The sequence below is a fragment of the Bos javanicus genome, chromosome 23 (assembly GCF_032452875.1).
Source record: "Bos javanicus breed banteng chromosome 23, ARS-OSU_banteng_1.0, whole genome shotgun sequence".
In the NCBI taxonomy this organism is placed as follows: Eukaryota; Metazoa; Chordata; class Mammalia; order Artiodactyla; family Bovidae; genus Bos; species Bos javanicus.
This window is the reverse complement of record NC_083890.1, coordinates 45,864,594-45,891,043: the sequence shown is the minus strand read 5'-3', so window position 1 is coordinate 45,891,043 and position 26,450 is coordinate 45,864,594. Positions and strand designations below refer to the sequence as shown.

The following is a 26,450-nucleotide window of genomic DNA, read 5'->3' as shown; positions in this document are numbered from 1 at the left end:
AGGACCTTGCCCCAAGGCTGTACTTCTGTTTCTGGGCTCTTCTCCACTTGTGTCTGCACGCCCTTCCCCTCTCTCCCATGATTCAGTTCAGTTCAGTCGCTCAGTCGAGTCTGACTTTTTGCGACCTCATGAATCACAGCACGCCAGGCCTCCCTGTCCATCACCAACTCCCGGAGTTCACTCAAACTCACGTCCATCAAGTCAGTGATGCCATCCAACCATTTCATCCTCTGTCGTCCCCTTCTCCTCCTGCCCCCAATCCCTCCCAGCATCAGGGTCTTCTCCAATGAGTCAACTCTTCGCCTGAGGTGGCCAAAGTACTGGAGTTTCAGCTTTAGCATCAGTACTTCCACTGAACACCCAGCGCTGATCTCCTTTAGGATGGACTGGTTGGATCTCCTTGCAGTCCAAGGGACTCTCAAGAGTCTTCTCCAACACCACAGTTCAAAAGCATCAATTCATCGGCGTTCACCTTTCTTCACAGTCCAACTCTCACATCCATACATGACCACTGGAAAAACCATAGCCTTGACTAGACAGACCTTTGTTGGCAAAGTAATGTCTCTGCTTTTGAATATGCCATCTAGGTTGGTCATAACTTTCCTTCCAAGGAGTAAGCGTCTTTTAATTTCATGGCTGCAGTCACCATCTGCGGTGATTTTGGAGCCCCCAAAAATAAAAGTCTGACACTGTTTCCACTGTTTCCCCATCTATTTCCCATGAAGTGATGGGACCAGATGCCATGATCTTCGTTTTCCGAATGTTGAGCTTTAAGCCAACTTTTTCACTCTCCTCTTTCACTTTCATCAAGAGGCTTTTTGGTTCCTCTTCGAGTCAGACACGACTGAATCGACTCATCAGCAGCAGCAGCACTTTCTGCCACAAGGGTGGTGTCATCTGCATATCCCCTGATTAGCAACTGTTTGAATCTGCCCTTTGGAATGCAGGGAAGGTCAAGGAGGCTGAAGAAAGCCTATTTCCTACAATCAAGAAGTAGGGGTCAGGGAGAGGCTTTGTACCAGGGAGGACCCCAGGGGGTCCCGCCCTGTCTCAGCCCTAGGATAAGCAGCACAGGGGGAGGACAGGGACTGCACCCTGATCTGAGTCACAGGACAGGGAACCAACCCTACACTTTCAGATCCCCTAGGACAGGAACTCCTTTCAACGCCCGATTTGGAAAAGAGAAGGGCGGGGGCCCCCGCGGTACCGTCGAGCCGGTTGGATGAGGCTTTCTTTGGGACCTTGTTGCTGCATTCCCATCCACCCCACCCTGACGCGGCATATTTGAGAATGGAGGCTACCGGGTACACCCAGGATTGTGCTGGGAGGGTCGAGGGACCCTCCCGGTCACGGGAAACAAGCTGGGGTGAGTGTCGCAGCCTGTGGGGTGACTAGCAGGAAATGGCATGCGAAGCGCATCATTTCGACTTTTTTAATGCATCCCCCCATTTCGACTTTTGACGCTTACTCATTCCCCGAATGACCGCCGCAAGGGGGAGGGGGTCGGGGAGAGAAAAACCTTGTGAAATGGAAGAAAAGAGACCTGAGAAACTAAAGCCTCAGGCGGCGTGGGGGGGGGGGGGGTGGGGGGAAAGAATGACCGGAGTTGTAGTGAAACCGGCAGCTACGGCGAGCCGGGAAGCCGCTGGAAGGGGAAGAGGCTGGGCTTAAAGAACCTGCTGCGGGTTGTAGACAAAGGCGGCTTGGGAGGCAGAGGCCGGGGCGGGATCAGTCGCTACTATCACCCTGGGGAGAGCGCCAGCGGCTGGACTCCCGCGTGGAAACCCGGGAAATTCACCAGCCCTCCCTTCAGGGCAGGAATGCCCGGAGTATGCACCAAGCTAAGAACCCAGAGGGAAAAAGTAAGTTTGGGAGAGGACTTAACCGATCTTGACGGTCTTTGAACCCTCAACTCCTCTTGGAGGCATGCCTTCACCGATGCGTTCCCTCTTCATCATTTCTGTCTCTTGTGTCATCGTTTTCATCGTGTTTTGTGTGTTCAACTTTGGGGGAGAGCAAGGCTTCCAGAGGCTAAATAACTCAGACACTTGGGTGCTGACTCAGGTTTGCACATCCCTTATCAAAGACAAAACACCGTTACTTTGGAGAAACAAACTCATGATGTATGAGAAGTCTTCCTGCGAGGCGTACCTGACCCAAAGCCACTACATCACGGCACCCTTATCAAAGGAAGAAGCCGAGTTTCGTTTGGCATATATCATGGTCATCCATCACAACTTCGACACCTTTGCGAGGCTCTTCAGGGCTATTTACATGCCTCAGAATGTCTACTGTGTTCATGTGGATGAGAAAGCGACAGTTGAATTTAAAGACTCAGTGGAGCAGTTACTGAGCTGCTTCCCAAATGCTTTTCTGGCTTCCAAGATGGAGCCCGTGGTCTATGGTGGGATTTCCAGGCTCCAGGCTGACCTGAACTGCATCAAAGATCTTGCAGCCTTGGAGGTTCCCTGGAAATACGCCCTCAACACCTGTGGGCAAGATTTCCCCCTGAAAACCAACAGGGAGATCGTTCAGTATCTGAAGGGATTTAAAGGGAAAAACATCACCCCCGGGGTGCTGCCCCCAGCTCACGCAGTTGGGCGGACTAAGTATGTCCACCGGGAGCACCTGGGCAAAGAGCTTTCCTATGTGATAAGAACCACAGCCTTGAAGCCGCCTCCTCCCCACAATCTCACCATCTACTTTGGCTCTGCCTATGTGGCCCTGTCCAGAGAGTTTACCAACTTTGTTCTCCACGACCCACGGGCCCTTGACTTGCTCCAATGGTCCAAAGACACCTTCAGTCCGGATGAACATTTCTGGGTGACGCTCAATAGGATTCCAGGTATGTGGGATTCCCTATTTCACGTGAAGGCGACATTCTGTACTTGAAAGGGCTTTTTGAGAGCCTGCACCTTTTTGATTAGGAGATAAAAGCTGAAGTGTGTGGTTTTCACCTGAATTCTTTCTAAACCCTGAAAGAATTGATGTTCTTTAGGTGACAATTCAGTAGTCTAACCAAGCCAAACATTGGTGGTATTGATCTGCAGTTGGTCTTGTTCTCTTGCATTTAGCATCTTATTAAATCTTTACCGCAGTCAGGATGAATTGCACCCCATCCCCGCTGGTGATTTTCTTCTCCCCAGATTTGTCAGACTTGCTGTAACCCCAGGGCCATTGGCTTGGCCACTCCCCTGCCCATTCCTAGATTCCCCCTTATCAGCCAGATGTCATCAACTCTGAGAAGCTGAACTGATCATCCCTCTCTTTTCCTTCAGAGATTTTTATCATCTTCTGGAATTATTAAATCTACTTTTTTGAATGCGTTTGTTTTTGGCCTTCTTCGCATTAGCTCCATGAAGCAGGTCATTTTCTATTTTGTTACCTGCTGTATCCTCTATGCAAAGAACACACGGTAAATGCTCAATAAAAAAATGAATGAATGAATGGCAAAGCATGAGGCTTTACTGCGGTGCCACAGCTGTCTCCCTAAGACCCAGTGGGCAGAGAAATATTTGGACTCATGCATGTACCACATCATTTTAAAAATATATTTATTTCTAACTTCAGATAAATAATGAGATTCCAGGAGAAGCTTTTTCCTTTCTCATCAGAGCAGTTCTACCTGTGCTAATGGACCAGACCATTGATTTTTAAAACTAAATAAAACATGATAGGATTTCTTCTGAAGGAAACAGCATGCTTTGCACTCACTGAAAAATACAAAATGGATCTCTGATGAACTTGACAGCATTATTATAGCTAGAGAAAAGCAATCATTGTTCTGGTTTTTGGGGGGCTGCCAAGTTGGAAACGCTGGTAGATGCTCTTAGGCTGCAGGGCAGGGCCTGCTGGGCAATAAACATGCCAGCATTCTCTGGAAAACGCCGTGTTTGGTCTCTGAGTCCCAGGGTGACTGGCTGGGGAACAGGGCTCGCTCCCATCAGTGCACACTCCGTGTCCGGACCTCCCTCTTCCAGGGCCTCCGCCTTGTCACCTTTTACATGTTGTTTCCATCTTGAGTGTCTAAGTGGGGAACATAAGGTACTGAGAGGCTGGTTTTCATATTTAAATATTTATTCCCTTTGTGTTTTCACTATCCCCTTGAGATTTATAATGGTTTGATTCTAGGCACGTGGTTCCGGAGATATCATGCTGAGATGAAGGCAGCTGTAACTTCACAAAAGCCTAAATTGTAGGAAAAACATGGGTTTGGGTTAGTGTTAAATGTCTGTGTTTGCTTAGCAGAAGGATGGTTAGTCTTACCAATGTCAAATCAACTTAAGAAAATCAAGGAAAAAATAATCTTTCACCGCCCTTCTCCCGCCCCCTTTTTTTCCCCTTAGTCCCCCTCTCCTTTCCAGCCCTGGTGAAATGAAGGCAGGAGGCTGAGAATGATATACCTCGACAGGCTCGGGATACAAGACCATTTTTGCTGTAGGTTCGTGGGGTAGCTCCCTGCCTTCTGCCCTCTCTTGGTGACTGGATGGTAGTGGTGGTGGTTTAGCCACTAAGCCGTGTCTAACTCTTGTGACTCCGTGGACTGTAGCCTGCCAGGCTCTTCTGTCCAAGGGATTTTCCACAAAAGTCATATCTTGGAACCTCCTATCTCCCCAGCTACAAAATAAAAGACCCAATAGGCAAGACCTTTTTTTTTTGTTCCTATATATGCCTTTTTTTTTTTTTTTTTTGCAGAGGGCACAATACTCAGAACCACATAAACACATAGCAGGGAGCTGTTGAGAACTTGTAGAAAGGCCGAGATACTGGTGAGTCTAGACTCCCTCAGTCTTGCTGCCCCTTAGCCTTGGCAAGTGCACGTCATCACCCCTGCGGGAAACTGGAGGTGAGAGCTTCACTATGAGGACCATCAGTGATCTGATTCTTCAAGGGATGCCTTTCAGAATAATGTGCCACTTCCCAGGGGCTTGCTGCCTTCCTCTCTTCCATTCCGGGTGGTATCCCGGTTCAGGGAGCCAGCAGGAGGATATCCTGCCCATAGGTGGGCCCTTCCCGAATCACAGGTGCCAAAGAAAGTAAGCCGTCATGTGCTCTGGCCCAAGTGCTGGACGCCCCCTTCTTCAAAGGCGATGCCAGTGCTCCAGTCTCTCCAGTGGTTTTCCACTTGAGCGTTCTCTGTGATTTAGGATAGAGTGCGGGAGCCTGGTTCTTAATTATCAGGCACCCTTTGACCATATCAGCTCTTCCCTTCTCCATGTCAGTTTCAAAGGGAAAAGTCCTTCGATAAACAGCATAAACATCCTTCTCCAAGTTCAGATGGTGCTTTTCCTTGCCTCCCTCAAAGTTCCCTTCTGTCTGTCCTAAACACCCTAAAAGATCTTTTTTTAGGTAGCTATTTATTTACCTCCTTGGCTGTGCCAGGTCTTAGTGGCGACCCTTGGGATCTTTAGTTGTGGCTTTCGAACTCTTACTTGTGGCAGGTTGGCTCTAGTTCCCTGACCAGGGATCGAACCTGGGCGCCCTGCATTGAAAGTGCAGAACAGTCTTAGCCACCGGACCACCAGGGAAGTCCCGCTAAATATCCTAAAGTGTTTGTGTTAGAAAGACCCTGCATAGGCATATTGTGCTCCCTGAAACACCTAAAAAGGACTAAGACCATGAACATCACTAGGATCCTGTTCCTGAATGGTATCAGAAGACTAAAGCAGAACAGTTTAAGATGAGTGACTCTGTGAAAGTATATTCATTGAGGTGGACTGAGTTGCATATCCTCACACTGCTTTTTTTTTTTTCATGTTGTCTTTCTATTGAGACAATGAATTCCTTCTTGGTTTCCAACACTTAGGTTTTCTCCAACTGTGTTAGAATGTGCTGGCCAGGCCAGAGAGAGCCCCAGGGGAGCCTGGTCTCACATCCTTCTTTGGGGGAGGCCAGCAAGAGTGGCTCTCATTCCATCCTGTGGGGCTGTGTACAGATGGATTATCTAGATTTCTACCTTCTGGCCACATTCTCAAAGGAAACCCTTCAGGAGCACGCATTTCTCTGACTCATGCTGTAGAGCGAGGGGTTTAGGGTGAGCCTGAGGCTCTAACCTGTGCCCCCGGTATGAATTCTGGTTCATGCTGATGTTTCCCAACTTCTCCAGTCTTTGTTATCACTGCCGTCACCTGAAGAAAAGCTTTTTCTGGTTATTCTGGGTATTCCTTAGCATTATCTTTGGTTTGTCTGCCCCAGGGCGGAGTGCCAGAGACCGTTGAGACGTTTTAAGTCTTATGTGGTTGTTGAGTATCTGCAGAAGCCACTGCTGGTCACAGTCCCTTCCATAAGAAGCTCAGTTGTCTTGCCCCACCTTACAGTAGATCTAACGAAAACCTAAAACTAGACTTCCCTGGCGCCCAGGGACGGGGGAGCCTGGTGGGCTGCCATCTATGGGGTCGCACAGAGTCGGACACGACTGAAGCGACTTAGCAGCAGCAGCAGCAGCAGCGGTCCAGTGGCTAAGACCCTGCCTTACGGTGCAGGGGCCATGGGTTCGATCCCTGGTCTGGAAATGAAGATCCTGTGCACCACAGCTAAGGAACCTGCATGTCGCAGCCAAAAAAAAACAAAAACAAAACAGGCTTAGAATAGTTTAAGAGAAAAAGAAAAGGCAGAACTGCTCCATGCTTTGGCTTCAGCTCCTTTTCCACCCCCTCCCTGTTCTTTTGGATTTTTGCTCATCATTCCTCTGACCTTTCTCATGCCATGAGGCTTTTCTTCCATTAGAATGTTTTCATTTGCCTTTTCCTCTTTCCATTTTGTATACTTTTTTTTTTTTGAGCCCCTTTGTCAAATAGATTACCTCAACCTCAGAAATGACCACATTTCCTCATTTTTCAGTCCTAAAAATGGCGTGTTTCTTACTTTGATTTATTTTGCTTTTTTGACTTTGAGTTTTATTTATATGTGGACTTTCTTTGGGTGTGTGTTTTGACTCTTTGAAGTGCATGTGACAGAAATGTAACTCAAAGTTGCTTAAACAAACACAGCAGGACTTACCGGATCACGTCAATAGAACTGAGGTGTCCAAGGAGGGCCTCCAAGTAAAGCTAGACCAAGGCTTGGACAGTGTATTTGGGACTCATACACCAGAGACCTCTCTGTAAGGTGACCAGTTGTCCCTGTGTGCCCAAGTCTGAGGGAGCATCTTGGGCATGGGACTTTCTATGCTAAAGCCAGGAAAGTCCCAGTTTGGTCTGAGATGGTCACTCTGTCTCTGAGTTGATGTTTTTCAGTTTTTCCATCCCCACATGGTGTCAGAGAGACTCTAAAGTAGCCCCAAGTGTTTGTTTCTCACAGCTGGCCCCCCTGGGAGAAAAGAAAGGTTTTTATTCCTGACAGTCCCAGCAGCAGCTCGGGGAGTCATCAGAGTAGCCGTGTAGCATAGATGTTGAGGCTGGACCCGGGAGCCAGACCGACTGCTCTGCCATTTACAAGGCAGGTAACTGGACAAGTTACCTAAATGTGGGCGCCTCAGTTCCCCCATCTGTAAAATGGAAGAAATAATGATATTTATGTCAGATCTGTGAGGCTTCAATGAGTTTGGCCAGTGCCCAGCACATATTTTGACTGTTCATTTTTTTTATTGTTGTTACTGTTATTATTATCATATTCTTCACCTGTAATATAGATATTCATTCAGTAAATTTATTTTATTGATATATAGTTGGTTTACAATGTTGTATTAGTTTCAGGTATATAGCAAAGTGATTCACTTATACATTGCTAAGTCACTTCAGTCGTGTCCAACTCTGTGCGACCCCAGGGACGGCAGCCCACCAGGCTCCCCCGTCCCTGGGATTCTCCAGGCAAGAACAATGGAGTGGGGTGCCATTGTCTTCTCTGTCACTTATACATACATATGTATATATATATATCCCTTTCAGATTATTTCCCCTTAAAAGTTATTACCAAATATCGAGTAGAGTTTACTGTGCTATACAGCAGATCCTTATGGATTCTCTATCTTTTCAGATGTTTATTTGTTTATTTGGTTGCCCCAGGCCGTAGTTGCGGCGCATGGGATCTTTAATTGTGGCATTCAGAATCTAGTTTCCTGACCAGAGATCAAACCCTGGCCCCCTGCATGGGTGCACGGAATCTTAGCCACTGGACCAGCAGAGGAGTCCTGGTTATCTATTTTATGCATTGGAGAAGGAAATGGCAACCCACTCCAGTGTTCTTGCCTGGAGAATCCCAGGGATGGAGGAGCCTGGTGGGCTGCCGTCCCTGGGGTCGCACAGAGCCAGACACGACGGAAGCAACTTAGCAGCAGCAGCAGCAGTGTGTCTGTGGGCTTCCTTGGTGGCTCAGATGGGAAAGAATTTGCCTGCAATGCAGGAGACCCAGATTCAATCCCTGGGTTGGGAAGATCCCCTGGAAAAGGGAATGGCAACAACCCACTCCAGTATTCTTGCCCGGAGAATCCCATGGAGAGAGGAGCCTGGCGGGCCACAGTCCCATGAGGTAGCAAAGAGTCGAACAAGACTGAGCGAAGACTGGAGGGGAGTGTGTCTATGTTAGTTGCAAACTCATAATTTATCCTTCTCCCCACGGTACTGAGCACTTGGACACTGTCCTGAGTCTGAATGTAATAGTGAGTAAGTATATTCTAGGCTTCCCTGTGGCTCAGATGGTAAAGAATCTCTCTGCAATGCAGAAAACCTGGGTTCTATCCCTGGGTCAGGAAGATTCCCAGGAGAAGGGACTCCTACCCTTCTTCCTACCCACTCCAGTGTTCTTGCCTGGAGAATCCCACGGACAGAGGAGCCTGGTGGGCTGTAGGCCATGGGGTCACAAAAGAGTCGGACACGACTGAGCGACTATCGCCTTTACTTTCAAGTATATAACAGTGAGTAACAGATAAGGCCCCTCCTTTCATGGAATATTCTAGAAGTAGGAGACAGACAATAAAAAGTAGACTGATAAGATAATCAGAGACTCCAAGCGCCATGAAGGAAATGAGCAGGCCGACCCAGGAAGGGACCAACCTCTTGGTGAAAGCAGATGTGAACTGCAGCTCCAAAGTGAGGAGGGCCGTGGGAACGAGTAGGGGGTTCCTGGTAGGGGGGTGAGGGCTTGCAGAGACCCCAAGGTGAGCACGGGTTCCACATGTCCAGGAGCCAGAAAAGCAGCCAGTGTGGCTGGGCCCGAAGGACCGAGGGTGAGAGCTGGACCCAGCTTGACGTGGGCGAGGCCCTAGCGTGAAGGTCACGGGGGAAACTTGACCTGGCAGCGCCCATTCATAGGGTTATTGGCAGCGGAGGCAGGGGCTTGGGTCCTACCAGGGACCAAGCGAACGGTCCATGAGTGGGGTCTGGCTGTCGGCCTCCTTTCCAAGTCCAGTGCCATCACCCCCTCTCTGCTTATCTCTCTCCAACGATAGTCTAACTTCCTTTCCTAACAACTTCCCCTGATGCCGTTCTCAGCCTGCTTTAATCCATCCTCCAGAGATGGAATGACCTTGATAAAAGCACATCGGTCCTGTGACCACGTCTCTCTCCTTAGATGCTAGGCATGGATCCCCGTTACCGAAGCATGACACCGCAGCCCTTCTGCTGGAAGGGGGCTCATTGCCGGGTGGCCCCCTTGACCTTCGAAGGGCTCAGCTTCCCTGCCTTGACTCTTGCGGGTCCCCTCCACCAGAAGGCTCTAGAAGGCTCTGCCTCCCTCTCCCTCCTCTGATTGGCCTGTGCTTTTCTTCAAAGACTCAGCTTAGAGTCACATTCTCTAGAGAGCCTTTCCTGATGCTCGCTCCGATGGACTCCATCCCCCTGTATCCCATGTACTGTGAGTCTTGTGGTGCTGCGTCTATGTTCCGAGAGGCCCTGGGAGACTGACCTGCGAGGGAAGAACCGGCATCTGCCAATTTCTTTTTTCCTTATTCCCTGTACAATGACTGGCAAACGAGCAATGGAGTCCCGGCTCCTCAGAGTCACTTAACTTCGCAAACTCAACTAGATTCTCTCTCTCTGTCTCTCTCACACACACATGTGCACACACACAGTGTATGTAAGTTTAAATGGTCATCCCTCCCCTGCCCACCATTCCACACAATGAGTCTAGGGTCAACAGGTGGATTCTGCTTATTCTCGCGAGGGGGTATTGGTTTTTGGGGCTCACCGACCTTAAAGAGACAGTGTGATCTCATGACTCGGCTCCTCAGCTAAAGCCAAGCTGTCCATCTGGTGCTCGTAAGAAGTCACTCTCTGGACCCAGATTCAAGGGAGAATGTGCCGTGCTGGAATTATGGAGAGACTGTGGCTTCTTCCCAGGGCCTTCCTCCAGAGGACTTCTGACTGCACGCTGTCTTCCCCGTACCTGTCGACTTTGAAACCCAGCCTATCTGTGATATGAGTGCCTTCTCTAAATGTTTGTTGAGTTTATTTATTGGCTAGGAATTGGCAAGGTCAGGGCCCAAATTCAAATCATCCTACTTCTAATTTAGGGTTCTGGCTCCAATCCTCAGTGCATCATATATAATCGCTCTTTTCGAAAAGTTGTTCTTACTCCTAAAAGGCAGACAGAGAGATATAAGTGCCATGAAGAAATGATTGTCTGAAGCCAGCAGTCTTTGGACAATACTTTGTCACACAGAACTTTGAGCGATGGCTTCCACCTTAGGAAAAAGTTGCCATGTGTGTTAGAAGGCATTGCTTTTATAACCCCTCTTTGGAAACGTATTTAAGTGGATTCCATTCTTTTCATATTCTTGGTCACTGACTACTGAACTGAGACTTGGATAATAGTTGATTGAGAGCCACTCAACTCTCAGTTGAAATGTAGTCTCAGTGAAATGTAGAACTGGGGAGAGTTTAGGTCTCAGTAAACATCCCTCGAGAGTCTTTACCAGGTTTGCTTTTTGGCTCTTGCTGTTCCATCTTCCTTGGTGGCCTCCTCGGCCTCCAAGCTCGACCCCATTCTGTCCTGATGAATCACAAGTCTCCACTGTGTTCCCCAGGCCCTGTCTGCGTTCCTCCCAGGCCTTTGGGTATCTATTCCCGAGGCGCCCACTGGCCCTTGCTCACACCTCCCCATTTTGTTGCCTACTTCTCACAGCCCCCTTCCTGAGAACCCCAGGCACCGCCATCCTCCAAGTCCGCTGACGTCTCTTCCAGCCCCCAGCCCTAATCAGCACATTCCATGTGCTCTGCGTGTGCCCAGTAAGCATCACCATTGTGGGCCCATCATTACTGCTCTGACTCCAGCCTGTGGTGCCCACCTCTCGAGATAATCTTTAGACCCATCAATGTGGTGTCTCTGGCCCACAAGTCTCCCTCTTCAAGTCATTCTAACACTCCTGACATATTTTTCTTCGAAGAATAACTTCTCAATTCCAGAAGCCTCAGTGACATTCAACAACAGCTTCCTGAATTATTCAATCCAATCCTCTCAACATAGGACGTTGGATGTTGGACGTTTGCAAAGCCCTGTGGAACGCCACATCAATGTCACTGATTAATTAATGCCCAAGGCTGCCTTCCCTGAAAGGGACACTCCAGAAAAACCATGCTTTGTGTTTCTGCCTTTGCTACTTTTCTTCCTCTTTCTTTGAGTCATCCTCTTTGATTTCTCCTGTTTACATCATGGCCTGAATATGTCTACATTCAAGGCCTTGTCACATGGGAAATGTTCATTGATTTTTGGTCTCAATTTTGTAAACCTCTGTTGTAACTCCTTTATGTCATTCTATCATCTTCTTTGCCCTATAACTGTGAACATGGATATCATATTGCCCTGACAACTACTATCTCTTTGGGGTCTTTTATATTTTTGGCAGCTCAACATAGGGAGCATCCAGTGGAATAAGAATAAATATTTACTGAATTGAATCAAATGGAAATAACGTTTTATATGCTCATCAGCACTGCTGCCAACTCAGCTTCAAATCAGCCACCCTCTCTGTCACCACACACACACAACACGCACACAGAGTCTAGATCCCTTTGCCAGATCTTACTGGGTCAGCTTCAGACCACATCTTCTAGCCCATTCAGGTTTTCTGGGAATTTTCCTGAAGTCCTTCTTCCCCTGGTCAACAGCAACAGGCCTGTTCTCCCTCTCTCTGTTTTTCCAAAGCAGCCGGTTCGTCTTGGGAAGGCTGCTCAACGCCAAGTTCTTCCTGGGGGCACCAGTTCAAGCCAGACTGTGCTCCAATCCACGGTCCGCTATCTGTGAACTTAACCAGTGGCCACCTAAGTCTGCACCAAAGAAATACAAAGAGCAGACTAATAGCAGAAAACCCTACTTTAAAGACCAGATCTGGGTTTGTAAAGGGCTGTTGCTTTCGGCAACAGCCCTGTACAAAGAAAATGACCCTGCTAAGATTTTTAGGGATTTTTTTCCCCCCTGGATCTTAGAGTGAACAAATCTGCAGTCTTAGAAAGCAATATGCAAAGCAGCAGTTATAGGGAATTTCATGTGTGGCATGGAGTGGTTAAAAACAAAAACCAGAAAACAAAAACAAAAACAAAAACCAGGGATTTCCCTGGTGGTCCAGTGGCTAAGACTCCGCACTCCCAATTCAGGGGACCTGGGTTCAATCCCTGGTCAGGGAACTAGATCCTACATGCCATCTAAGACTGGATGTAGCCAAATACATAAATAAATATTAAAAAAAAAAAAAAAAACCAAACCTACACACCAGCAGTTATATTATTTTTCTAACCAACCATTTCTCCTTTTCTTTCATATGCATTACATTTATTTTCATCACTACATCATTACTGATTGTTTGACTTTAATCTGTTTAGATCAAGAATGATATGAAAGAATGCTGATTGAACTTAAGGTAAAGAAAGCAAACATTCTGAGCCTTTTTTTTTTTTTTTTTTGAGATGAACATGGATCATACCATTTAATGCAGACCCAAGGCCTTGCATTTTTTGGAGGTAGGGATTACTTCCATTACAGATTCTTTTCATGTAGATCATAAAAATACAATGCATTGTGATGATCCCAATTCAAAAATTACATGCTGCAGTTCATATTAACACTGACAGCTCCTCATAGAGAAAAAGAAAATTAAATTTTCTTGGCCTAACTAACCAGTTCTTAATGTGATTTCTCAATGCCTGTCTTTCATGCTCTCACCTGAACAGTATGTGACATTCTTTTTGACCTGCTTTAGACAAAGCCATGAGTAGAAGGTTTTTTCCAAATGTTGTGCTAAGTCACTTCAGTTGTGTCCGAGTTTTTGTGACCCTATGGACTGTAGCCTGCCAGACTCCTCTGTCCATGGGATTTCCCAAGCAAGAATACTGGAGTAGAATTCCTCCTCCAGGGGATCTTCCCAACCCAGGAACTGAACCTGAGTCTCCTGTGTCCCTTACATTGGCAGGCAGATTCTTCACCACTAGCGCCACCTGGGGACGGGCTCAGATGGTTGTGGCACACGGGCTTAGTCGCTCCTAGGCATATGGAATCTTCTGGGACCCTGCATTGGCAGGCCGATTCTTAGCCACTGTACCTCCAGGGAAGTCCTAAGTGTATTCTTACTGGTTCGCTCTTACTCTGCATCACTCTGTGCTCGAGCCATAGTGGCCTGAGGATATGTGTGGGAGGTCACATAGTTTTTCTGCACTGTAGTTTGCAAACTTTTGATGGTCTGCTTGCGCCTCTCACCCAGACCAATGATTTCAACATTTCCTCTCCCTCCATCAGTTCAGTTCAGTCGCTCAGTTGTGTCCGACTCTGCGACCCCAGGGACTGCAGCACGCCTGGCTTCCCTGCCCATCACCACCTCCCGGAGCTTGCTCAAACTCATGTCCATCGAGTCGGTGATGCCATCCAACTGTCTCATCCTCTGTCATCCCCTTCTCCTGCCTTCAGTCTTTCCCACCATCAGGGTCTTTTCCAATAAGTTGGCTCTTTGCATCAGGTGGCCAAAGTATTGGAGCTTCAGCTTCAGCGTCAGTCCTTCCAAGGAATATTCAGGACTGATCTTTAGGATGGACTAGTTTGATCTCCCTCCATACTGATCAGCTGTTGAACATTCTCTGTTTGATATATCATTCAGCAGTGAGGGCTTAGGACCGATGATATCTAGGATAGCAAAGACATTTTTGTTTGCCCAGGACTTTCTCACTTTTAGCACTAAAAAAAAAAAAAATCCCTTGTGCTGGGAAATTCCTTAGTCCTGGGCAAACTGGACAATTGGTTATCCTAAGTACTGCCCTTAAACATTCCCTCTCGTCTTTCCGATGCCCAAGGCATCTTGGGACTGAGAATTAGTGCCCTAGGTATTTATGTTCCACTGATCATTTACTCGGTGGGGGCGGGGGGAAGAAAGGTAACCAAAACTACTCCATTACATAGGTTACAATACATTTAAGACACACTGAAGGGTAGTAACCCAAACTACACCATCAGCCCTGAGATCCCTAACCAAAGGAGACCAGGGCTGAGCCTACCCTGCTTATAACAATTTTCCCTGTTTTTGAGGAGAAAAAATCGAGTTCAAGGATATCCTTTAAAAGGATGGATTGCTAAATAGAAAATTTGAATGGAAAACCGTTTTAGGGCTTCCCTGGTGTCTCAGTAGTAAAGAATCCACCTGCCAGTGCAGGAGACACGGGTTTGATCCCTGATCAGGGAAGATCCCACATGCTGCGGATCAACTAAGCCTTGTGTGCCATGGCTACTGAGCCTTTGCTCTAGAGCCCGGGAGCCACAGCTACTGAAGCCTGCACACCCTGGAGCCGGTGCTCTGCAGCCAGAGAAGCCATCGCAATGAGAAGCCTGCACACTGCAATTGGAGACTAGACCCCGCGTGCCGCAGCTAGAGAAAGCCCAAGCAGCAGTGAAGACCCGGCACAGCCAAAAATAAATAAATGCATAAAATTATATTTAAAAAAAGAAAACCACTTTAACCAGTGGGAGAACCAAGGGTGAGGATTTTCTTCTATTGAATTCAGACACAGGACATATCCTGAAGGCAAATTTTATCCAGCTTTCATTTCTAGGAAAGTAAAAGAAACATCTGCTTGTGGGGATTCAGCCAAGCCACTCTGGCCCGACCAGCAGTCTAAACTCAAGTAAGCGACAGGTTCTGTGGGAAAGAGGCTAGTTCGATAGTGGGTTCAATGAACTGAAAGCGAGGCAAGAATTTAATAGGGCTATTAAAGCTAGAAGTTGGAGGAAGCCACTGGCTACCCCTATTTTAAGACGGTTTTGTTTTCATTTATTCGAAAATGTTTAGAAGAAAGAGAGTGTCTTCAAGATACAGATTGTTGGTAGCAGCTGAATGATAAGATATTATCTCTTAGTAGAAATATCTCCTTGCAACTTCAACATTCAAAAATATGGGAGTGGAGGAGTTTGGTGGATGAGAAGGGTACCAGAAGTATGTCCAGATTTGAACAGAGGCAAAGTCTTCTCATGAATTTTTTTTCTCAGAGCAGACACTTAGAAACAGAGAAAAGTTGCATAGAAAGACAAATAGTCACCAATTCTGTCCCTTGAGATTTAGTGGAATTGAGCCAAAGATCAAGTACGTGTGAGTTTGGTTTTTGCTTTTGTTTTGGCTTGGAAAACTGGAATTAAATCTAGGCAACTAACCACAAGAGAGAAAGAAATTGGCTGCCCCAAAGAGGCTGCCAGAGAAGTAGAAAAAAAAGTAATGTGATCTTAGAAGAATAAGGGTAAGCTGGAGTGATGTTATGCGGAATAGTATAGAAAAATACAGGAGCCTTCCAAGCCGGATTGACTTTCATAGACTTCCTATGATTCCTTTTTGAATATTCGGCATCAAAGGTACAGTGATCCCAAGAAACTCTCTGAGGGTCATATTGTAAACAGCTGAACCAGATTTAAACCCTGCTCCAAAGCCTGGGTCTTCACCAGCATGCTGTGTCACAACATTTTACAGGGTGCACCAGCCCGCTCGGTCTCTAAGTAGAGGCTGCAACTATACTTCAAGAGGCTGCAACTGGGGGACTTCCCTGGTGGCCCAGGGGCTAAGACTGTGAGCTTCCAACGCAAGGGGCCTGGGTTCAATCCCTGGTCAGGGAACTAGATCCTTCATGCCATGACTAACACCCAGTGCAGCCAAATAAATTAAGAAAAAAGAGAGGAAGAGGGTCTGCAATTGGGAATAAAGAGCAGTTCCCTCACTGTGGGATACAGGAGAGGGCTGCAGAGGCTGGCTCTGCCTATGATAACCACAGCCTTTATGGCGCCCCCCTGTCCTTTGGGGTCTTTTAGGGCTTCCCAGGTGGTGCTAGTGGTAAAGGATCCGCCTGCCAATGCTGGAGACATGGGTTCGATGCCTGGTGGGGAAGAAACACTGGAAGAGGAAATGGCAACCCACTCCACTATTCTTGCCTGGAGAATCCCCATGGGCCGAGGAGCCTGGCAGGCTATAGTTCATGGAGTGGTAAAGAGTTGGACATGACTGAGCGACTAAGCAAAGATGAAGAATCGCTCGTCAAGCCCTGCAGCTCTGCCTCATGAGAGGTATCGGAAGGTGGATGGACACTTCAGGCTCTGTGTGAACCACGTTTGGCAACAGAGAGAGATGCTAGAAGATTTGTTGAGTACACCTTCTGTGCAAGGTATCACTCTAAGCTCTTTTTGTGTACTAAGCTGTTAAGATCTCTTTGGAACGCTGTGAGGTCAGTGTTCCTAGTATCTCCGTTTTATAGAAGAAAGGAGACAGGCACGTAGGCCCAGTGTACTTTTAACCCTGATGGGGCGTGTTGGGCATTCAGGCAGGTACAAGAATGACCAACAGTATCCTTTTTCCTCATTTCGCATTTCTTCATCTGGAAAGTAATTATGAAGACTCTGATATTAGAAAATACAGGCCTGGAGGAACTTGATTATGATCTGGAAAAGAAATGAGCCAAGAACATACAACCTGTGGGCTAAATCTGACCTATTTTTATACTGACTACAAGCTAAGAATGATTTTGCATTTTTAAAGGATTGTAAAATAAATTTTAAAAACCTATTTTATGACTTGAAAATAATATGAGATGGAGATATCAGTGTCCATGGATAAAGTTTTGGCAGGACACAGACACATGCTGTTGTGGCTGCTTTCAGAACACAGTCTAGGGTTGACTGGTTGCCTCAGAAGCCGAACAACTCACAAGCCTAAAATGCTTACTATCTGGCCCTTCACAGAAAAAGTACTGACTTCTGCTATAGAAGCCTGTGACAGACAAGTTTTGGCAGATTTGTGAGTTTCCTGGGTAATTTAGAACCTGCCCTTTTGTGTGCAAAATGGTTAAACTAAAAAAAAAAAAAAACCCCTAATTTGAATAAGCATATTTCAGAAATGCCTTTTAAAATAGACTATGCAAAATATATGTACACGAATATATTGATGTATTTCTATTTCACTAAATGTTAGTCCTCTGCTTGTTTTCAACCCCAAACTGCTACGTTCGTTGGCCTGCACACTTTTCAAGCCTTTTCATTAACTGATCCGATAATTTTATTTATTTTTAAACATTTATTTATTTATTTGGCTGCATTGGGTCTTCATTGTGGCCCCAGGGATCTTGGTTGCATCAAGCAGATCTTTATGGCACACAGACTCTCTCGGTGCTTCGTGCAGGCTCAGCAGCCGTGGTAGCTGTGGTACTCGGGCTTAGCTGTCCTGCAGCGTGTGGGATCTTAGTTCCCCAACCAGGAATCAAACCCACATCCCCTGCATTGCAAGCCAGAGTCTTAACCACTGAACCACTAGGGAATTCCCTTATTTGCTCATTTTAAATACTGTACAAATGCCAGTCATTCTTTAATCGAATGATCTTGAAATGTTTGTGGAGTTTTTCTTTCTTTTTAAATTGAAATTCAGTTTTGCAATATTGCGTTAATATCAAGTGTACACCAATGTGACTCAGTTATATATGTGTCATATATGTATTCATAATTTTATTTTTCAGGTTGTTTTCCATTATAGGTTATTACAAGGCATTGAATATAGTTCCCTGTGCTACACAGTACATCCTTGCTGTTTATCTGTTTTATATATAGCAGTGTGTACCTATTAATCCTTACTTATCTCTCTCCTTTCCCCTTTGGTAACTGTAAGTTTGTTTGCTATGTCCATGAGTCCGTTTCTGTTTTGTATATAGATTCACTGTATTAATTTTTAGATCCACAGGTAAATGATATGTTTGCCTTCCTTACTTCACTTAGTATGATATTCTCCAAGTCTATTCATGGTGCTGCAAATGGTCGTATTTTGCCCTTTTTCATGGCTGAGTAATATTCCATTGTATTCCTAAACCAGTCATCTGTTGATGGCTATTCAGGTTGCTTTTGTTCCTTCACTATTGTAAGTAGTGCTGCCATGAACATTGGGGTGTGTGTATCTTTTTCGTATTTGTATTCATTTTTTCTGGATATATGCTCAGGAGTGGGGTTACTGGGTCATATGGTACCTCTATTTGTAGTTTTTTATGGAAACTTTTGGAGTTTTTCTTGAACCTACTTCACGCTGAGTCTCTCGCCTATTGCTGACCAAAGGATGCCCAGTCTAACTGTTCTACATCCCTCTTCTAATTTGTGACTTCTTACCTGTTTAGTTCTAAGAAAGTGTGTTAGGATTGTGTCTAAACTAAGAGAGAATAAACTAAGCCTCAAGAGAGATTCAAATACATGAGCTCTGATGCTTCAGCCAAAGGTGAAAGATGGCATTGTGGGGGCTGATGCAGTCTTCAGGTGCTTGTGTGTCCTTTCACTTGGGTCTTAAAAATTTGTTAATTACTTGATAACATTTAAAGAGTTTGGATTTTTTTAAATATAAAATTCAGATTTCTCCCTCCTCTTAAAACATTTGCAGAGCTGGCAGCATTGGCCCCATGACCCTACATGTTACTCACTGCTGGCTGTGAAGGTGGCTCTTATTCAGTCTCAAAGTCGTTTCCAACCCTTTGCAACACCACGGAATGCAGCACGCCAGCCTTCCCTGTCCTTCAGTATCTCCTGGAGTTTGCTCAAATTCACATCCATTGAGTCAGTGACTATGCCATCCAATCATCCTCTGCTGCCCCCTTCTCCTCTTGCCCTCAATCTTTCCCAGCATCAGGATCTTTTCCAATAAGTTGGCTCATCACATCAGATGGCCAAAGTACTAGAGCTTCAGCTTCAGCATCAGTCCTTCCAGTGAATATTCAGGACTGATTTCCTTTAGGATTGATCTCCTTGCTGTCCAGGGGACTCTCAAGGGTCTTCTCCAGAACAGTTCGAAAGCTGTAGGTGGGGCAAGAACTAACGATTCTACCACCGTCCCCACCTTCTTTCAGCCTCCCCGACACCACGGCCAAGCGTTAGCTGCCGCTCAGGAATTCACTAGCCCTGTTTTTCTTGCCCTTCACCAGCTTTACCTACTTTTTTTTTTTTTTTAACTTTTTTCACTTACCTGTCTGTACACATTCAGGTGTATGAATCCAGCCTTGATGTTTGATCTTTATTTTGGTTGCCAGGAGACCTGTTCAGGTTTACTTTCTGGGTTTCGATGTGGTTGGAATGTTTGAGGTTGTCAGAATGACACAGCTCAAGCCTTGGGTGGGAAGCAGGATGGTGTGACCTTGGTGGACGTGAGAGCGCCCAACAACAACAACAAAAAAAAACATTGCCTTGATGCAGTAGCCAGTACTTGTGCTGAAAAAGAGCAGGAGAGCTATAAGGACTTGAGAACAGATCAGGCCCAGGCTGTGATCCTGCCCGAGCAAGAAGGCATTCATGTTTTACCTCTGAGAGCCCAGCTGGGGTGGACACACAGCTCAAATGAGGTTAACGAGAACTGAAGCTATCGGGGGAAGCACACCGACTGAAACCGCCCACCCTGGCCAGGCACCATCGCAATTATTTGCATGAGTTATTTTACAACAGGAAGTCTTGGTAAGGAGCACGGAACTAACAAGCCACTGCCCTCCCAAAGAGTTCAGGAAGGGTCAAAAGGAGACGTCATGTGTCCTAACACCTCCCAGAATCCTTCTCGCTGGCGTCCATCTTGGCTGAGCAATGTGTGCGCCACCGGGAAGGACCCTGAGTCAGAATGATTGGCCAAAAACAACCCAGAAACTAATGCCATCACCATAAAACCCAAGACTGTGAGCCACGTGGCAGAGCAGTTGTCCTGTGTCCCCTTCCCCTGGTGCTCTCCACCCAGGCACCCCTTCCCAACAAAGTCTCTTCCTTTGTTCAGCACATGTGTCTCCTCAGACAATACATCTCCAAGTGTTAGACAAGAGCCCACTCTCGGGCCCTGAAGGGCTCCCCTTCTTGCAACAGAGCCCTGCCTAGCCTTTTTTGTTTTGATGTTTGAGCAGATCTCACTGTGTCATCAGTGGCTATCTCCTTGTGCTTGCTGTCTCCTTGATTGTGACCATAAACATATCCTGCGGGCAGAGAGAGGCAGGGAGTGATACAGAATGTCCACCTGACGACAGTTGTCAATATGTTAAGCCAACCAGAGGGAAGAGAACAGATATCCTGTCCTGGTTGCACGTTATTAGCTTAGCCTGTCCAATTACTTGCTGGAAGAAAATGCCTGTTCAGTTGCCTCAGATACCAGGCAAACAAACCTCCTGCTGGGCCAACCATTACAAAAGGCACCGCACTCTAATCTCTGGCTATTCCTCTGCTGCTCCTGCTGCTAAGTTGCTTCAGTTGTGTCCAACTCTGTGCGACCCTATGGACAGCAGCCCACCAGGCTCCTCTGTCCACAGGATTCTCCAGGCAAGATTACTGAAGTGGGTTGCCATTTCCTTCTCCAGCTTTTCCTCTAACTCCTTGTAAAGAAGGACAGACTGTAGAACGGGGTTTTGGATCCTATTATTTTGAACTCTTAGTCACATTGCACCCCCTTCTCATCTGCAAACTGCTTTGATAAATCATGATTAAAGATTTGTTGAGTTTGTTTTGCCTTGGCATTGGACCAGAGCTCCATGTTGTAGGATGGAGGATCAAGGCAAAGAGAGGGGGAAAACCAACTGAACCTACAGTTGTTCCCGGTGAATTTCTTGCCTCACCCAGAAAGAATTCAAAGATGAAGTGATAGGTAAAAAGTGGACTTATTTAGAGATAAATACACCATAGGCAGAGTGTCAGTTCAGTTCAGTTCAGTCACTCAGTCGTGTCCGACTCTTTGCGACCCCCATGAACCGCAGCACACCAGGCCTCCCTGTCCATCACCAACTCCCGGAGTTCACTCAGACTCACGTCCATCCAGTCAGTGATGCCATCCAGCCATCTCATCCTCTGTCGTCCCCTTCTCCTCCTGCCCCCAATCCCTCCCAGCATCAGAGTCTTTTCCAATGAGTCAACTCTTCGCATGAGGTGGCCAAAGTATTGGAGCTTCAGCTTTAGCATCATTCCTTCCAAAGAAATCCCAGGGCTGATCTCCTTCAGAATGGACTGGTTGGATCTCCTTGCAGTCTAAGGGACTCTCAAGAGTCTTCTTCAACACCACAGTTCAAAAGCATCAATTCTTTGGCACTCAGTTTTCTTCATAGTCCAACTCTCACATCCATACATGACCACAGGAAAAACCATAGCCTTGACTAGACAGACCTTTGTTGGCAAAGTGATGTCTCTGCTTTTTAATGTGCTATCTAGGTTGGGCATAACTTTCCTTCTAAGGAGTAAGCGTCTTTTAATTTCATGGCTGCAGTCACCATTTGCGGTGATTTTGGAGCCCCGAAAAATAAAGTCTGACACTGTTTCCACTGTTTCCCCATCTATTTCCCATGAAGTGATGGGACCAGATGCCATGATCTTCGTTTTCTGAATGTTGAGCTTTAAGCCAACTTTTTCACTCTCCTCTTTCACTTTCATCAAGAGGCTTTTGAGTTCCTCTTCACTTTCTGCCATAAGGGTGGTATCATCTGCATATCTGAGGTTATTGATATTTCTCCCAGCAATCTTGATTCCAGCTTGTGCTTCTTCCAGCCCAGCCTTTCTCATGATGTACTCTGCATATAAGTTAAATAAACAGGGTGACAATATACAGCCTTGACGTACCCCTTTTCCTATTTTGAACCAGTCTGTTTATTCCATGTCCAGCTCTAACTGTTGCTTCTTGACCTGCATATAAGTTTCTCAAGAGGCAGGTCAGGTGGTCTGGTATTCCCATCTCTTTCAGAATTTTCCACAGTTTATTGTGATCCATACAGTCAAAGGCTTTGGCATAGTCAATAAAGCAGAAATAGATGTTTTTCTGGAACTCTCTTGCTTTTTCAGTGATCCAGCGGATGTTGGCAATTTGATCTCTGGTTCCTCTGCCTTTTCTAAAACCAGCTTGAACATCTGGAAGTTCACAGTTCACGTATTGCTGAAGCCTGGCTTGGAGAATTTTGAGCATTAGTTTACTAGCGTGTGAGATGAGTGCAATTGTGCGGTAGTTTGAGCATTCTTTGGCATTGCCTTTCTTTGGGATTGGAACGAAAACTGACCTTTTCCAGTCCTGTGGCCACTGCTGAGTTTTCCAAATTTTCTGGCATATTGAGTGCAGCACTTTCACAGCATCATCTTTTAGGTTTGAAATAGCTCAGCCTCCCCTTAGTCCTGCCATTATTCTTTGAAGAAAAGGGTGTGTCTCTAACAAGAAGTAAGAATGAAGGAATATCAAGACGTGAAAGCAGACCATTCAGTACTTTCCTTCTTACACCTACAGTTCTACTGTCCCCAGTCTCAGGGTAAAGGGAGATTTCAGTGGGGAAAGAAAATAGTGAAAAACATGTAACCTTCACTTTTTGGAGTGGCAATAAGTCAAACCATTTGAAAGCTCTACGAAGGTAAATGTTTTTCATTTCCATTACTGAGAACAGAAGTCCAAATATCAGTTCCTTAACAGGGTCAGAAATGTTGACTATTTTTCAAAAAGCAAACAAAAGCAACAAGACTTGCTAATGCTTATTGAACATAAACAAACATACATAAACCCTAGATGAGAGCTATCTCACTCACTGTTCTTAAGAACCCTGTGAAATAGGAAGTACTGTTATTTCCATGTGGAAAACAAAGAACCTGATGCTTAGAGAGGTTAAGTGTAACTCCACCCTGCTCATACAGCCGGTCACTGAACAGCTGGGATTTGACAATGATTAGACTGGCTTTGCCTTTTAGGCCAGGGAGCTGCAGAATTAAGACTTTGGATTCTATCCAGCTGCATAACTTTGGGAAAAATATTTTTGTTAGCCTTAATCTCCTGGTCTGTAAAATATAGAATTGTGTTGGGTGATCTTTAAGATTCCTGCCAGCTTTTTGGGTCTCTCTCCAAGTCAATATGCATCAAGTTGACTGAAAAAAAATGGCACAACCTAAAAGTTGAGAATTATGTGTTTTTTTTTGGTTTTTTTTTTAAAGAACACTAATTTATTTACGTATTTATTTATTTGGCTATGTTGGGTCTCAGTTGCAGCACTCAGGTTCCAGAGCATGGGGGTTTCAGTAGTTGAGGCCAGTGGGCTCAGTTGCTTCAACCAGGAGGGATCTTAGCTCCCCGACCAGGGATAGAAGCTGAGCAAGTCCCTTGCACTGCAAAGCGGATTCTTAACCTCTGGACCAGCGGGAAGTCCTGAGACTTCTTTTATTGGGCAGACATTCTGAGGACTTCAAGCCTGGCATTGCTCTGAAGAGATAAAGGAGGAACCAGGATACATAGAAGTTTTTTTATCACAAAGACCAGGAAGTAGGCACCTCAAAAGATGACTGTTAATGAAAGAAAACCAGACATCTCAGGTTAATGAATTTAGCACTTTTCTATTTCTAGAAAGATGCAAGAGTCCGGGCTCAGTGAAATCACCCTTTGATATGCCCGTCAGCTCTCCATGACCAGTATCCGGTGCTTTGTCATCCCCAGCCTCCTGACTGCAGCGACTGATGGTGGCTTGATGGCAGGCATCCTGTGTTTCCATCCTGAGTCCCCTCAGGACTCACCCCCATGTGTGGGGAAAGGGGGGTGGGAGGTGGCTGTCATTTGATGGCGGAAACATCCTTTGTTGACTGCGACGGCAGGTGACATTTTTCATTCTCAGTCACATCCAGGCCACCGTTGCCATTCATCAGTCCAGCAAACCATAGGCAGCTGAGGGGTGGGGTGGGAGTGGAGGGGGACGGGTAGAGCACGGGATTGCAGACGTGTCTTCCTAACAGAAGCAGCTGCTCAGCTCCCATGTCACGCCGAGACAGGCAAGATTGTTGAGTGACTGCAGAAGGGAGGTGGGAGCAGGGCCGCTTTCAGCTCCTGTGGCTGCCAGAGTTAATCTCTTAGTTGGCTCAGTAACTTTCCCCCAGGAGCATCCTTACCACCTGCCTTGAACGCACTCCACGTCTGCTGAGTGCTGGAGGCACCTGGCTCAGGTGAGCTATGAGGAGGCATCTGTCATGTGACCAGACCTGCTGAGCTGCTGTCCCTGGCTTCCCTGAACTGCACTGAAGGAGACTTCCAGAAATTTGCCTCAGTCCCAAAGCCTTTGTTCTCTCTTCAGAGTAAGGAAGTAGGAGAGGGGCTGGGTGGAGAGGCGACTCTTCCGAGCTCTCTGAAGTGACCTGCAGCCTGAGGAAGTCAGGCTGTTAAAGAGACCTAGTGGCTACCACACGTGCTAGATAATACTGTGTCAACAGCTCCAGTTATCTAAAGCTCTGTGTGAAATGGGAACCAGCCTTTGCTCTCTGGGAACAAGCTATCACCTTTCTCCCAGGCAGGCGGAACTAAAGTGCGTTTCATCTATGCCTCCACACCGACTCTTGAATATCAAGTCACTCCTCGCTTCCTTCTGACCTCATCCTCTGCCCTTGAAAGCGTAATTCATTTTTTCCTCTACCCATGGGCATATATATGCTACATAACATCATCAGAAACTGATTTAATTCAGGGAACACCATCAGATTTTTTTTTTTCCTCCAATAATCTTCTACTTAGGCATGTTGCAAGGGGTTTTTTTCTTATCTGTGTCTGTCTTATATGCCCAGAGGTAGAGATAACACTGAAATGAAATAAAGTGGCAGAGACCAAGAAAGAGAAATAAACCCGAGGAGGAGAAGTCCACAGGCAGCGGTTTAGCAGCTTGGCGGGGCGAGCCAGAAAAAGGAGAACCACTTAACTTGAAAAGGAAGGGGAAAGCATGAGAAGGGAGGTCAGGCCACATAGAGTGGATGGAGGGGGGTGGAGTGAAGCCCAGGAAACAGCCCAGGTGAAGGGAGCTGGCACTCCAGACTGAATGCAGTTTCCTAAGATCCACTGGCGTCGTGTATGCAAATGAGAAGGGCTTCCCGGAGCTGCCCTGAGCCAGGCGCCTTCTGCCAGCAGCCAGGTGGCACCACGGAGGCCAGAAGCCCAGGGCGCTTTAAGAAGCATCTCTGGCCGTTGCCAGGAGAGGATGGACAGCACCCAGAAGCAGAGAGTAAATGAGGATTAAAGGACCCGGCAGAAGGAAGCCAGCCCGCTTGAGAAGCTATTGAAATTCCAAGATTGGCAAAAGAAGTTAGTTCCACCTCTTCACTCTTGTTTCAGGAACCGATTGTTTCTCAGTCTTTCGAGAGCGATTTCTTCCCCAGGGAAGTGAAAATAATGAACTTCTGGAAGTATTGGTTTTTTACTTTCATGGGAGTCAGTGTGGTTATTTTTATGATCTTTTACAGTGGTCAGTTAAGCCAACTGAGAAGTCACAGGAATAGTTCCGTTGAAAGGGACTTGGAGATACACGCCTGTAAGAATGCCTTAGATGAGAAGTCAATCTTTTTGTGGGAAAAGACATTGATGTCCCCCATGGGAAGTGTCCCTTGCAAGGACTACCTGATCCAGAATCACTATATCACAAGGCCTTTGTCGAAAGAAGAAGCCGAGTTCCCTTTGGCATATGTCATGGTCATCCATAAGGACTTTAATACTTTTGAAAGACTCTTCAGGGCCGTCTACATGCCCCAGAACGTCTACTGCGTTCACGTGGATGAGAAAGCCACAATTCACTTTAAGAAGTCTGTATGGCAGCTTCTGAGTTGCTTCGAGAATGCTTTTCTTGCTTCAAAGATGGAGCCTGTGGTCTACGCAGGAATTTCCAGGCTCCAGGCTGACCTGAACTGCCTGGAAGACCTTTTAGCTTCTGAAGTTCCATGGAAATACTCCATCAACACCTGTGGGCAAGATTTCCCCCTGAAAACCAACAGGGAGATCGTTCAGCATCTCAAAGGATTTAAAGGGAAAAACATCACCCCCGGGGTGCTGCCTCCTGACCATGCAGTAAAGCGGACTCGATATGTCTACCGGGAGCACTTGGGCAGAGGTGGCTCTTTTATGAAAAATACAGGTATTTTGAAAACCTCACCTCCCCACCAGTTGACCATCTACTTTGGCACTGCCTACGTGGCCCTCACCAGAGAGTTTGTGAAGTTTGTCTTCCAAGACCGAAGGGCCATTGATCTGCTCCAGTGGTCCAAAGATACCTATTCTCCCGATGAACATTTCTGGGTGACTCTTAATAGGATCCCAG

The 26,450-nt window shown here is 46.4% G+C and overlaps 2 protein-coding genes across 4 annotated transcripts in view; both read left to right on the top strand.

The window, feature by feature from the left end:
• Positions 1-26,450, top strand: part of LOC133236712 (N-acetyllactosaminide beta-1,6-N-acetylglucosaminyl-transferase) — a 95,609-nt gene that overhangs the window by 31,895 nt on the left and 37,264 nt on the right. Inside the window, exon 1 of one of the 2 annotated variants that reach the window (XM_061398886.1) lies at positions 24,960-26,450. The exons of the other annotated variant lie outside the window; for it this stretch is intronic. Within the exon in view, the coding sequence (XP_061254870.1) occupies positions 25,532-26,450 (919 nt within the window). The 5' untranslated portion in view covers positions 24,960-25,531. Of the gene's footprint in view, positions 1-24,959 lie in introns of those variants that run through there. 2 annotated transcript variants of the gene reach the window in all.
• On the top strand, positions 325-25,690 carry LOC133236717 (N-acetyllactosaminide beta-1,6-N-acetylglucosaminyl-transferase-like). Of its 2 annotated transcripts, none has more exons than XM_061398892.1 (2): positions 325-2,845; positions 25,603-25,690. In XM_061398892.1, exons 1-2 carry the CDS (start codon positions 1,927-1,929, stop codon positions 25,611-25,613), a joined length of 930 nt encoding a protein of 309 aa, XP_061254876.1. In that variant the 5' UTR covers positions 325-1,926; the 3' UTR covers positions 25,614-25,690. The 2 variants fall into 2 exon arrangements, with proteins under 2 accessions (XP_061254876.1, XP_061254875.1); XM_061398891.1 differs by lacking the exon at positions 25,603-25,690 and adding an exon at positions 4,696-4,736 and having other exon boundaries at positions 1,603-2,845.

Excerpts from the sequence above, each read along its gene's own strand:
- LOC133236717 (XM_061398891.1), top strand. The coding sequence starts at position 1,927 with ATGCCTTCACCGATGCGTTCCCTCTTCATCATTTCTGTCTCTTGTGTC. Across the intron at positions 2,846-4,695 it reads GACGCTCAATAGGATTCCAG|AGGGCACAATACTCAGAACC; the intron begins GTATGTGGGATT and ends TTTTTTTTGCAG.